Here is a 14,625-nt window from a genome sequence, read left to right on the forward strand (position 1 = left end):
TGGAATTCTACCGTGTTTTGGGACATCCTTGGCCCAGACCTGCACAACGTCTGAGCCGAGTCTTGCAGAGCGGAGTCCTCCCCCTGTCGTGCAGGTGGGCCGTCCTCACCCTGCCACCTAAGAAGGGGGACCCCCGTGACCTCAGGAACTGGCGTCCCATCTCACTCCTCAGCACGGACTACAAGATAATCGCCAAAGCCATCTCCCGTCGCTTGGGGTCCGTGCTGCAGGACATGGTCCACCCCGACCAGACCTACACCGTCCCGGGCCGTACATCCTCCACAATCTGTCCTTGGTCCGGGATCTCCTAGAGCTTGGGTGTAGGGATGGCCTGTCGTTTGCCCTCCTGTCCTTGGACCAGGAGAAGGCATTTGACAGGGTGGACCACAGGTATCTCCTGGGCACTCTGCGGGCCTTCGGCTTCGGACCCTGTTTCATCGGGTTTCTCCAGGTGCAGTACGCTGCCTCAGAGTGTCTGGTCAAGCTCAACTGGACCCTGACCGCTCCGGCCAGCTTCGGGCGAGGGGTGCATCAGGGCTGCCCGCTGTCAGGCCAGCTCTATGCTCTGGCCATCGAGCCCTATCTCAGTCTCCTTCGGCGAAGGTCGACGGGTTTGGTGCTCCGTGAGCCAGAGCTGTGGCTGGTCCTGTCGGCATACGCTGACGACGTACTCCTCGTGGTCCAGGACCCGGGAGACCTGGTGCGGCTGGAGGCCTGCCAAGCCATCTACTCGGCGGCCTCCTCTGCCCGGGTCACCTGGGTCAAGAGCTCTAGCCTGGTGGTCAGGACTGGATGGCAGATGGGCCGCCTCCCACCTGCGCTTCAGGCCATCCGGTGGAGAGCGGGCCCGCTGTCCTATCTGGGCATCTTTCTATCCGCCACGCATCCCTCTCTGCTGGAAAACTGGCAGGCTTAGAGGGCAGGGTCACTGAGCAGTTGCGGAGGTGGACGGGTCTGCTCCAGTGTCTCTCCCTACGAGGGAGAGCGCTGGTGTTGAACCAACTAGTCCTGTCCATGCTCTGGCACCGCCTCAGCACCCTGGTCCCACCCCCAAAGTTCCTGGACCAGCTCCCGAGGTTAATCCTGGAGTTTTTCTGGCCAGGACTGCACTGGGTTCCTGCAGGGGTACTCCACCTTCCCCCGGAGGAGCGGGGACAGGGCCTGACTTGGATGCGCACTCAGGTCCATGTCTTCCGCCTCTGGGCCCTGCAGGGACTCTTCAACACCAACAGTGCAGATAGTCCGGCATGGAGTACGCTGGTGCACGCTTTCCTCTGCCGTTATCAAGGGCTCCAATACGACCGGCAGCTCCTTTACTTATCCTGGAGAGACTGTCCGCGAGGCCTCTCGGAGCTGCCAGCCTTCTACCAGGACCTCCTCTGCACTTGGCGGCTGCTCGCAGCCTCCAGGTCCTTAGGGGCCACCGTGGGGGAAGACCTCCTTGCGGAGCCCCTGCTACACAACCCCCACCTACGTGTGCAGGTGGCGGAGTCTCCCACGGCGCGCCGGAGGTTTGTCCTAGGTGGAATCACCAGGGTCGGAGACCTCCTGGACTACGAGTGGGGGGACTGGATGGAGGCCCTGGCGCTCGCCTGGTGCATGGGGCTCTCCACCCTACGCTCCCCTCGGCGCGTACTTGAGGAGGTGAAGGCCGCCTTGCTGCCCACTGCTCATATCTACATCGGTTGGGTCCTGCGAGAGGGTGCGCCCTGTCCCTGCTCACTCCTAGCCCTCCGGACCTCTCCATGGGCCCCCGGCTTCACGATCCTGCCTGCCTCCCTCCCCCTCACCATCTCAGCCGGCTGCATACCTTGCAGCCGGTCCCCTTCCAAACCGCGCCTAGACATCTTCTGTACGCACTCGTGCTTCACATGCTCCACTTCCCCACCCTCGTGTCCCACCCCGACCACAAATGGCGGGACCTTTTACCACCGTCGGAGGGTGGGGAGCCCCGGTGGGCCAGCCTCTACTCCACCTTGGTTCTGCAGCCCGCCAGGGACATCAGCTGGAGAATCCTCCATGGAGCGGTGAGCACGGGCGTGTACCTGGCGCGGTTCACCCCTACCCCAGACACCTGCACCTTTTGCGGCATGAGGGAAAACCTGGCGCACATCTACACTGAGTGCGCCAGGCTGCAGCCCCTCTTCCGGCTCCTCCAGAACCTCCTCCTGAGGTTCTGGCTGCACTTTTCCCCACACCTCCTTATTTTGTCACATCCTATCCGCGGTCCCACAAAGTCGTGGGACCTCCTTGTCAGCCTCCTCCTGGCCATGGCCAAAATGGCCATCTACAAAACCAGGGGGAGGAGGCTGGCAGAGGGGGCGACCTGCGACTGTGGGGCCTACTTCCGTTCCTCCCTCCGATCACGAATCTGAGCAGAGTTCCTCTGGGCGGCATCCACCAACTCCCTGGACACCTTCGGGGAGCGGTGGGCGCTGTCCGGGGTCCTCAGCTTGGTATCCCCTTCTGGTTCCCTTATTTTAAACCTCTGACCCTCACTCCCACCCCTGTTTTTTCCTTCGTTGTCCCCCGAATTCACTTGGGACTGGGTGTTTTTAGTAGGCCCCCCCGCGTTGTGAGAGGGGCCTTTTAGTCGTGGGCAGGCTATGCCTGCCCACTTCCCCAGTACTCCAATATGAGGTCCTTCTGCTTGTTTAGGCTTCCTGGCCCTGCCACAGTGGTTAATTGCTGGAATAAGTTGCCTAGGATGGTTGTAGAATCTCCATCAGTGGAGATATTTAAGAACAGATTGGATAAATATTTAACAGGGATGATCTAGATGGTGCTTTGTCCTGCCATGAGGGCAGGGGACTGGACTTCATGACTTCTTGAGGTCCCTTCCAGTTCTAGTATTCTGTGATTCTATAGTAATGCATTTAGATGCTAGAGCCCCAGTTTGGGGCCCGGGATTCAACAGCTTCTTACCTGGGTTTACAACTGAATATAGCCATCCAAGCCCTAGGTTAACAAACCCAGGCCTGCTAACACAAGTTCTACTAACCCTGGGCTTACACTACAGTGCAGACAGACCCTATGAGTCACAGAGCTTCAGGCTACCAAGAGCCACCACATCTTCTAGTTTGCCCTCCTGTTTATCACAGGCCACCAAGCACCACCTCGCCAATCCCCCATCCCGAAAACAAGAGCCAGAATTAGACCAAAGTGTTACAACCTTCAGTCTTTACCTTCGCAGTGGGTGTGTATTGCTCTCCTGTGAATTCCATGTCCAAGTTCTGGTTTCTGTGCTCCTGAGATGGGAGCACTGGCTGAGCTGATGCACAGATAAACTGGAGCGTGGGACTGGGTCTGGCATATTTGACATGTGTTCCCAGTTGGTTCATTGTGTAACTTAACCACTCTGTTCTGCTTTCTGGAAAACTGGGTGAACGATACTTGTTTGCCTTTGTGAAATACTCTGAGATCTGGAGCCGATGGGTGGCTACAAAGAGCTATTAATAAGCCTCTTATCTGTAGCTATACAAACTGTTGCCAATTAATTTTTGCTATTTGCTTGTCTGTGTGAAACAAGACAGGCTGTGTCAATTCAGTCCCAGAGGAGATGGAATTGAGCAGCACTGGCCAGTAGCAAGGCAGGGAAGCTTGTCCTAGAAGTACGAGTGGTGGCCACTAAGTGCATCTAGGTCATTAGATTCAAGCATAGCACAGAGGCATGACTGGTGACTAGGCTTAAAAGATTCTGGTTTGTCCTGCTGGGGAAGAGAATGGGGTTCACAGAGCTTCTGTCTGATCTTGTAGGGTGAACAGGGCCTGCCAGGCTTTGATGGAGACAAGGGTGAAAAAGGGGAGGACGGGCCTGCAGGAGAAAAGGTAAGAGGTCTTAGGTGGCATCAGTTGTGACTTCTACAGTGTACACGCATACTGCTGCCCTCTATAGGCTGCATCGTTTGTGACATTGAGACCATACCTGCGCACTGCTGCCCTCTAGAGGACGCCTGCATATTATCCACTCTGCACACGCCACTGGCTGGTGCGCGGATGCTCATTTAGCCTTGTCCCATACTACAGAGTTAGGTCAACACAAGGCAGCCCAGGCTGATCCAACTCTCCAAGCCTCTGAACTAAAGTTCCACTTCCACCAAAGTAACTCACCTGCTACACCCTCCTCATCTCGCCACCTCCCCGAGAGGCATAAATTCAGGGGGGATGTAGTTAGGTTGATACGGCGTCAGTGTAGACGCTGCGTTGCCTACTTCAAACTGTTGTTGGCATTTGGAAGCTGTCCCGCAATGTCCCACATGGACAGTTCAGTCACTGCAAGTGCCCCTGGTGAGGTTGTGTACTGCTCACACGGAGCAAAGTGGTGTCATTGCTGCAGCGGCTGTATGCTGATGTAAATTAGGTCAACTTAGTTTTGCTGTGTAGAGACAGCCTGACGTGTTTGTAAATGTAGATTGTGCTCTGAGCTACATACACACAATAAAGGGAATTAAATAATAACTGAGGTGCTGTGCTACTAATAGCAACAACGCTGTAGAGCCCTGCAAATCGACAAATACCGGCTTTATATCCACAGCCGCTGATATGGAGGCTGATATCCACGGCTCAGTTTTGCAGATACGGAGGCCGATACAAACTTTGTATCCATGCAGGACGGTGCAAATCTGTGGCCATCTCTGACCGCAGTCATACCATTGCTGCCAGGCAGAACTTATGCCGCCCGCGGAGGTAGAAATCACTTCCTCCAGCTGCAGAAAAGCATACCCTGCCACCACTTGAGCTAAAGGAGATGGTCCCTTAGCTTGTAGTGGAATCAGGTCCAACAGCCGTTTGAGTGGTTCTCATTCTCTCAGCTTGAAGGCGGCCGCGAACATACACACTTAGGCTACGTCTACACGTGCAGCCAACATCGAAATAGCTTATTTCGATGTTGCGACATCGAAATAGTCTATTTCGATGAATAACGTCTACACGTCCTCCAGGGCCGGCAACGTCGATGTTCAACTTCGACGTTGCTCAGCCCAACATCGAAATAGGCGCAGCGAGGGAACGTCTACACGTCAAAGTAGCACACATTGAAATAGGGATGCCAGGCACAGCTGCAGACAGGGTCACAGGGCGGACTCAACAGCCAGCCGCTCCCTTAAAGGGCCCCTCCCAGACACACTTGCACTAAACAACACAAGATACACAGAGCTGACAACTGGTTGCAGACCCTGTGCCTGCAGCATAGATCCCCAGCTGCCGCAGAAGCAGCCAGAAGCCCTGGGCTAAGGGCTGCTGCCCACGGTGACCATAGAGCCCCGCAGGGGCTGGAGAGAGAGCATCTCTCAACCCCCCAGCTGATGGCTGCCATGGAGGACCCAGCAATTTCGACGTTGCGGGACGCGGATCGTCTACACGGTCCCTACTTCGACGTTGAACGTCGAAGTAGGGCGCTATTCCTATCTCCTCATGAGGTTAGCGACTTCGACGTCTCACCGCCTAATGTCGAAGTTAACTTCGAAATAGCGCCCGACGCGTGTAGACGTGACGGGCGCTATTTTGAAGTTGGTGCCGCTACTTCGAAGTAGCGTGCACGTGTAGACGCAGCTTTACAGGATGATCCCAGGAAATGGTGTAACTCCCCCTTCCTCTGAGAACGGATAATGCTTCCTTAAAACCGAAATTGGTTTTGCTTTGTGTGGACACAGCTGGTCTCAGGGCACTTTTGTAAGGGTGGAGTTGGCTTTGCTGTTGTTCCCTTCACACAGGTGTTACAATTTCCATTTCCATAGGGTTTCCATTGCCCTAGGCACATGTATAGTTGGTGCTTTGGGATCCTTAAAGGTGGTATATAAAGGCAGGGTGCTGGTCTAACTCTCTGCAGGTTCCTCCACGAACTGCACATCCCAGCTGCAAGGGGTTTATCTGATGTAGCTTCTAAAGAGGAGGCAGCCACTGCTCCCCTATTCTGCTTAAAAAGTAATTTCCCTGCCTCAGCAGTCAGGATTCTCCAGGGGGTTGGGAGCTGAACCAAGCGGCGCCGTTACTCGGACACCTAGATCAGTGCTTCTAAACGGTGGTGCAGAATGAGGCGAAGGAGAACCCAGCAGTGGGGGATGGCGGGGTGAGAAACGATGTTAAAAGTGTTGGTGGTGGCTCTTCTTTCTCACAAAGTGATCCACAGTGTGAAAACCCTGGAGAACCTCGCCCTGGTGGGGAATCATGGCCCAGAGGAGTTGGGGGGTGGGCTGTCTATAGTGTATACAGGAAGCAGCCTTGGGGGGCAGGAGGCAACATGTGCATTTAAGTGGAATTTCTAAATAACCAAGGCTGAAAACCCTCTTGGTTTGTGTGTTTGATTTCAGGGGGTCAAAGGCGAGGCAGGTGCGAAAGGAGCCATGGGGCTGTTTGGTGCCAGAGGACCAGTGGGGCAGAAGGTTAGTGCAATGGCTCAAAGGCACCCTGAGAAACCTGCAGGATCATCACCCTCCTCGTGGCAGCCAAGTTTGTCTCTTAGCTCAAATCGTTCTGGGGGGAGAGAGGGGAAGTTGACAGGAGACACTGCCAGTCCGGTAGCGTTCAAGGGCTCATGTAGACTCCCCATAGTCAGCTTTAGGGACATTCTCCAGCTTCCACATGGCTCAGATGGTCACCAGGTTTTGCTGCCCCCAGGTCTCCCTCCCTTAGAGCAGGCCAGTAGTTTTGTCTGAGCTCAGTGGTCGGAGGCAGGTTGTCCAGCATTTCCTGCCATTTGGTTCTTCTGCAGCCTTCCACAGTGCTGTTTTGGGAGGCAGAGTTTTTCAGAGGCAAAACTCTTTCTAGGCATCTGCCTCTTGGATGGCGGAATGAGTCAAATACAGGAGTTTCCGATTACACCCTTGTTTTTGGCTCTTCTTGTGTCAGATGAAATGAGTTAAGATACCAAAAAGGAAATATTTGACAAAGTTGCAATGGTATTGAGGTTTTTAACAAAACCAAGTGCAGTTTTATTAACACTGTGTAGGAAAGATTTTTCTATTTTAAATGTCAATTTTCTACTTTAAGATTTTCTACTTTAAATGTCATTGACCTAGGAACAACAGTTGCATAACGTTAGCATTTGTTGATGTGGCCCATCTCATTGCCAGCAATGTGATGGATGCCTGAACAATGAGTTACCCATCCCTTCTACCTCATTGGAGGGGGTGGGGCATTCCCCTCCGAGGTAGAATAAGGACAGTGGGCTGGCTGGTTTCAACGTTCCTATGATGATCCCGCTGGATTGGTTGAGTTCAGTATCAGTGTTATGAATCTGGCCTGAGTATGACCAGCGTGGGGCACCACGCTCCCCCGTCGAGTAAGTGGGGGAGACTGAAATGTTTTGGGATGACTTCGGCTAGTTTCTGGTGCACACTGTTCCTGGAGTTCCCTTTCTCAGTTTCTCCAAGTGCTCTTTGAATAACAGACTTTTTGGCGCACCGGCTTTCGTGGGCAAAGCCCCACTTTGCCCGATGCACCTGAAGAAGCGGGTCTTTGCCCACGGAAGCTTATGCTCCAAAAAAAATCGGTTTGCCTCTAAGGTGCCATCGGACTTCTCGTTTTTGTGGATACAAACTGATATTGCTCTTTGAATGTCCACCTTCGGTCTAATGTGCCCCAAGGGACATGGGATGTTCACAGGGCTTCAGGATTGTCCCACCCCCAGGTAGCTGGAGGTAGTGCTTCACCAGTCAGGGTTTCAGGTGCCAGACAGACACTTGTGTCTTACCAGGGGTGACAATCAGGAACCACACACTACAGTGTTGTCCAAGAGGGACTGAGTGGCGGGAAGTCCTATGCCTGGGGATTGTGCTAACACTCACTCAGACTCTCTGGGCCTCTTGCTCGAAGGTGCCAGTGGTGTAAAGGGGCCTAAATGGCAGCAGACTTCCTGTGAAATGCCTCTGAGTGAGTTCCATTGCTATTGTAGACCCAGCAGAAAGGTGTCTGCCAGCCCCAGACTCTCCCTCCTAGGGAGGCACATAAGCAGCTTGGATGTACATCGAAACAGTCTTGAGGGCTGCTGTAACTCACACCAGGCATGGCCAAGTCCCCTAGTGTCAGCCGATGGCCGGGTACGGGTGCTCCAAGAGTCTGCTCCATGGAGGCAGCACGACTCAGCGCCCAGCTTTTACTGCACCTTACCACTGATCAGGCTGAGTATAGCCAAACCGGCTAAGGTTCTTTGTGTTTGGCCGAGTTACAGCAACTAGAAGGAGTCAGGCTGAAGCTTAAACATGGTTGCTATTTATTACAAATCAGAAATGAAAATCTTAATGGTTACAGAATTATATAAAGTCTTAATGGTTTACAGTTGCAGGAAAAGTTAAATAAAATCTTAATGGTTACACTGTTATTGCTCCATTTGCTTAGCCACTATAGTAGGATGATACAAATGACATGTCAATTAGAGAAAGTTACCCATTTGAGGACCAGATGCCTCAGACTAAAGAGCTCTCACTATTAAATGTGCACAAAAGAAACACTGCAGGTATAAATCTCACCCCTGTGGCCTTCGACTCCGGCGTAGCCAAGGTCGTTCACTGAATCCCTCGAAGAACTGTACGAGGAAGGGGGGGTCCCCTAGATCCTCGGGAGGCAATACCCTTACCCGACCGGCAGGCACTGCAAATTGGAGCTCAGTTAGAGTAGGCTGCCGGGCCCCTCTTTATACCCCTTGGGGCACGTAGGTTCTTCCTTATCTCAAGGTACCAGTTGTGCTGGTTCGTCTCTGTGACGCCAGCGCTCACAAGGCAGTTACACTTGTAAGGACGGAGATAACTAAATTTATAGAAACGGGGCAAACTTTCACACGGGCAGTAAAGTTCCCCTCCTGGGGCCAAGTGTGGGCGGATCAACTATTGATGCCAGCCAAGGGCAGCTTGAAGCCCCGAGGCCGACAGCTGGCCTGTTAGCCCCCTTATCTGTATTCTTCAGTCCAAGGTCATGCTGACATAGCACATCTGGAGTAGAGCAGGGGGATTCTGTCTGGCTACACCTAGCCAAGGCCAGAACACCGAAAGGTGCAGAGGGTCTCAGCTGGCATGGCGAATCAGGCCTCTGCGGTTCATTTGTCCGCTGGAGGTAGCACTACTGTGCTACCTCACCAGGGTGCTGGATTTCCAGGCTGAGGTTCCTAATGTGCTCTGAGGATGCACGTTGCCGTAAGAGGAGCTGCTGCAAAAGAAGGTTTGGGGGCTAAGTCCACAGAGCATCAGATTGCAAATGGAATGAGGTCAGCCAGACCTGTTGTGTTGCAGAGGATAAATGAAATCCGCCTCACATCAGAGCATTTATCAGCCCACGGCACATTTTTGCAGGAGCTCACAGTGTTACTTCCATCTCCGAACTGAATTACAACTTGAAATTGCCCCTGCAGCTTCTTCAATCAGATGCCTTATTCTTCATTTCCCACCCCAAATTGTGTGTGTGACCTGTAGCGGGTGGCTGTTGGACAGCTGCCACGTCCCACCCCAGAGGTGGCTGCCCTGGCTCGGCGGCGCGCTAACCGATGCCTGTATTCATACACCAGCAAAGTACTTGGGATCCTTCAAGAGCTAAAATGGGGGTGACTCTGGTTTGTGGGGGCATCCTTACTAGAGATAAAGAAATAGAAAGTGATTGAATGGTGAGTGTTCGCACAGCACAGAGCAGACACACGAGACTTTCCTGTGTGATTAACTCATTGTCCCTTCTCTCCCAGGGAGAACCCGGAGAACCTGGCCTGCCCGGATTTGCTGTGAGTTGCAATTGCTTTTCATGTTAGTAGCACTTGGACAATGTCCGTTCGGTCTAATGGCCTCACACAGCACTCTGCTGCCCCAGCCACCGTGAGATCAAACTTTCTCAGCATGCAGTCAACAGGCTCTTAAAAGAGGATTCAGAATGAAGGAGAGTGCTGACGTGGCCTGGTGTTTAGCACTTTGATGCCTGGAATCACAATACATGCAGGACTTTGGGCACATCCTTCTTTTATGCTGGGATCCATCAATAGCCCCTTCCAGCACAGCATGTTCTTCTACGGGTACATGCCTATGGTGGAAGTGCTTGGGTGGCTTTGATGTGTTTCTCTCTGACTCACTGGCAGCTAACGCCACAGGTTTCAGAGGCAGAAGGTGCCTCCAGGGCGGAAATAATTTAGGTGAAACTTTCCTGAAGTATTGCATGAACAGTGAGATCTGAAGAGCTGGAAATGAATGGATCAGTGCCATCAGAGGCGCAGTTTAATTAGGGTATTGCGTTTTGCATCAAAGAACACCTATACTATGCATTTGCTTTGCTTTACTACACCAGCCATTCAGGGTGCACTGTATAGGCAGGACTGAAGCTAATCTGTGTTCAAAATGCCATTTTGTCAATCTGCCTATAGGCCGATCTGTGCCATTATAGTTGACCCTTAAAATACCACTGTCGAGACTGTTCCCCTCGCTGGCACGTCAGGTGCAGAAGGTGGGTGCCAGCAAGAGCCCTTAAAATACCCTGCCACTAATGGCTTCTGTTTAAAAAGTCCCCAGGGTCACAGATTCCCGGGCCTTGGATTGGTATCACTACCCTTCCCCCCAAACACAAAAACCCCTATGAGAACCCAGGAAGGTGCATTTGGAAATTCTATCCTGTGGGGGATGCTCAAACTCTTTAACCCTCCCTTTGAGAGGGCTCAGGAAAAAACGGTAATTTTCTTAATCGCTGGCTTTGCAGTCACATACGACTTCCTGCCTACGAGGTCACAGGAGTCAGAGCCTGGTCTTCAAAAGGTGACTTCTATGAACAAAACAAAGAATCAGACTTGATGAAACATTACTTGGTTGCTCGGCGTTACAGAGCAACTGAAAAAAAAAAAAAAGAGAAAGATTAGAACACAGAGAACTGCTTCCCTGGGATTTGGATTGGAAAGTTACAGTGTAAGGGGGTTGATATGTCAGGGTGGCCAATCAGTTAGGGACTAAGAGCCACAGTTAGAGTTCAAAGAGCCACGTGGATAGAGTGCAAAGAGCCACATATTCCCTCTCTCTCTCTCTAAGATAGACAGATAAAAGTATATAATAAGTGACTCAATGCTCTCCCACTCCCCAAGAGCCAGGCACCCCAGCCCCCCACTCTAACCCAATCCCACTCCCCTTCTCCAGAGCCAGGCACCCCCAGCTTCCCAATCATACTAGAGGTCTACTACAGACCACCTAGTCAGGTAGAAGAGGTGGATGAGGCTTTTTCTAAACAACTAACAAAACCATCAAAAGGGCAGGATCTAGTGATGATGGGAGACTTTAACTATCCAAACATATGTTGGGAAACTAACACAGTGATCACAGACTCTCCAATAAGTTCTTGGACTACATTGAGGACAATTTTTTATTTCAGAAGATAGAAAAAGCTTCTAGGGGGAAGCAGTTCTAGATCTGATTTTCACAAATAGGGAGGAACTGGTTGAGAATTTGAAAGTGGAAGGCGGCTTGGGAGAAAGTGGCTGTGAAATCATAGATTTCATGATTCTGAGGAATGTTAGAAGGGAGAACAGCAAAGTAGAGACAATGAATTTCAGGAAGGCAGATTCTGATAAACTCAGAGAGCTGGTAGGTAAGGTCTCATGGGAAGAAAGACAAAGAGGAAAAACAACGGAAGAGAGTTGGCAGATTTTCAAAGGGACATTATTAAGAGCCGAAAAGCAAAGTATATCACTGCGTTGGAAAGATAGAAAGTATGGTAAAAGGCTGCCTTGGTTTAGCCAGGAGTTCTTGCATGACCTCAAAATCAAAAAGGAATCATATAAAAGTGGAAATTAAGAGAAATTACAAAGGATGAATATATGCAAACAATACATGTATGCAGGGGCAAGTTTAGAAAGACAAAGGCAGAAAACAAGTTAAAACTAGTTAGAGATATAAAGGGTAATAAGAAGACCTTCTATAAATATGTTAAAGGCAAGAGGAAGGAAAGGATGGGGTAGGCCCACTGCTCAATGAGGAGGGAGAAACAATATCAGGAAACAGAATGCAGAGGTGCTTAATGACTTCTTTGATTTGGCCTTCACCAACAAGTCTGATGAAGGAGTGCCTAACATGGTGAATGCTAGTGGGAAGGGGGTAGGTTTAGAAGATAAAATAAAAAAAGAACCAGTTAAAAATTACTTAGAAAAGTTAGATGTCTGCAAGTCACCAGGGCCTGATGAAAAGCATTCTAGAATACTCAAGGAGCTGATGGAGGAGGTTTTGGAACCTTCAGATATCATCTTTGAAAAGTCCTGGAAGTTAGGAGAGATTCCAGAAGACTGGAAAAGGGCAAGTACAGTGCCCATCTATAAAAAGGGAAATAAGAACAACCCAGGAAACTACAGACCAGTTAAACTTCTGTGCTCTGAAAGATAGTGGAACAAGTAGTCAAGGAATTCGTCTGCAAACACCTGGAAGAAAATAAGGTGATAGGTAACAGCCAGCATGGATTTGTAAAGCGGAAATAACATCAAGCCAATCTGATAGCTTTCTTTGATAGGATAACAAGTCTTGTGGATAAGGCAGAAGTGGTAGATGTGGTCTTTAGTAAGGCATTTGATGTGGTCTTGCATAATTTTCTCATCTATAAATGAGGCAAATACAACTTAGATGGGGCTACTATAAGGTGGGTGCATAACTGGTTGGATACCATTCTCAGAGAGCAGTTATTGTTTGCAGTCATGCTGGAAGGGCATAACAAGTGGGGTTCCGCAGGGGTCTGTTTTGGGACTGTTTCTATTCAATATCTTCATCAAAGATATTGGATATGGGCATAGAGAATACGCTTATTAAGTTTGCAGATGATACTAAGCTGGAAGGGGCTGCAACAGCTTTGGAAGATAGGGTCATAATTCATGATCTGGACAAACTGGAGAAATGGTCAGAGGTAAATAGGATGAAGCTTAATAAGGACAAATGCAAAGTGTAATCAACTTCATACATAAAGAATGGGAAGTGACTGTCTAGGAAAGAGTACTGCAGAAAGGGTTTAGGGGTCATAGCGGACCACAAGCTAAATGAGTCAACAAGCAACAATATGAGCAATAAAAAAGCAAACTTGATTCTGGAATGTGAGTGTTGTGAGCAAGATGCAGGAAGTCATTCTTTCACTCTACTCAGTGCTCATCATGCCTCAATTGGAGTATTGTGTCCATTTCTGGGCATCACTTCTCAAGAAAGTTGTGGAGAAATTAGAGAAGGTCCACAGAAGAGCAACAAGAATGATTAAAGGTCTAGAGAACATGAGCTGTGAGGGAAGACTGAAAGAACTGTGCTTGTTTAGTTTAGAAAAGAGAAGACTTAGAGGGGACATGATAGTGGTTTTCAACTACCTCAAAGAGGATTACAAGGAGGAAGGAGAAAAATTGTTCTCCTTGGCCTCTGAGGCTAGGATAAGAAGCAATGGGCTTAAACTGCAGCAAGGGAGGTTTAGGATGGACATTAGGAAAAGCTTCCTGACTGTCGGGTGGTTAAACACTGGAATAAATCAACTGGGGAGGTTGTGGAATCTCCATCACGGGAGACATTTAAGAGCAGGTTAGACAAACATCTGTTGGATGGTCTAGGTGGCGCTCAGCCCTGCCCTGAGGCTGGGGACTGGACTCGATGCCCTCTTGGGGTCCATTCCATTTCTCATGTTCTATGATTCTATGAATCCCCACTCACCTCCACCAGAACCAGGCACCCCCAGCTCCCCCTGCTCTAACTCAATGCACTCCCCCTCCCCCAGAGCCAGGCATCCCAAGCCCCTCCTCACTCTAACTTAATGCTGGTGGCTCAACAGAGGCACCACCCCGACTGCTACTGCCTCCATGTGTTTCCCCCTCCAAGCGCTGGGACAGCACTCCAGCACAAGGCTCCAAGGAGGAGCTGCACTTCATGGCTCAAAGAGCTGCATGTGGCTCAAGAGCCACGTGTTGGCCACCCGTTATATGTGTTCAGCACGGAGAAGTCCAACAAACCCAGACATGAAGAAAATAACCTCATCATGTCTGACTAATCATCCACTGTTCTACTCACATATCTGTCATCCTAAGACTTATTCCTTCCCAAGGCATGGATGTCATTGGATCCTCCGTGCCTTGCTTCCTGGCTCAATTCCCCGTTCTCCTCTGGTCACACAAAAGCTGGAGCAGCAAGGTCACTGCATCCACACTCTGTTTTCATTGGCCTCTCCTGGCTTCCTACCAACTCACATCAGGCTTCCCTAGCATTCCTGGAGATACTCTGGGACACGCTGTCTATGGTGTTAACCCTTAGCCACAATTTAGTTAACTTAATGGCTGGACTGTCCAGATTGGGGTTGTACCCCTCCCAGTCATCACATCTGCCATCCCCAGGAATTCCGGAAAGGCAGTAATGAATATTGTAAAGAACCAGCTCTTTGAAATGTGCAGCAGTGCCCTTGGCTGGATGGAGTGAGAACTGCTCACCTCTGTTCATAGACCCCATAATGCAAATTGGAAACGGGTTGAACTATTTCAACCAAGCAAAACAATTCATCGTAAAAAGGTGGGTTTTTTTCACAAACATGTTACACTTTCTTTGAAGTTTCCCCTCTTTCAGCAAAATCTCAAAAAGGAAAAAAAAAATCTATCCAAGGTTGTTGAAAGACTTTGAGGCCTTTTTTTTATTTTGTGTTGGTGGGAAAAAATCCCACTTCCACTTGCCGTCCTTT

At 50.3% G+C, this 14,625-nt stretch overlaps 1 protein-coding gene across 1 annotated transcript in view; it reads left to right on the forward strand.

The window, feature by feature from the left end:
- LOC142020062 (uncharacterized) overlaps window positions 1-14,625 on the forward strand; it is a 267,476-nt gene that overhangs the window by 182,988 nt on the left and 69,863 nt on the right. Inside the window, exons 76-78 of the mRNA XM_075007686.1 lie at window positions 3,757-3,828; window positions 6,309-6,380; window positions 9,665-9,700. Of these exons, the coding sequence (XP_074863787.1) occupies window positions 3,757-3,828; window positions 6,309-6,380; window positions 9,665-9,700 (180 nt within the window). The remainder of the gene's footprint in view (window positions 1-3,756; window positions 3,829-6,308; window positions 6,381-9,664; window positions 9,701-14,625) is intronic.

This window comes from Carettochelys insculpta, chromosome 1, assembly GCF_033958435.1.
Source record: "Carettochelys insculpta isolate YL-2023 chromosome 1, ASM3395843v1, whole genome shotgun sequence".
Taxonomy (NCBI): Eukaryota; Metazoa; Chordata; order Testudines; family Carettochelyidae; genus Carettochelys; species Carettochelys insculpta.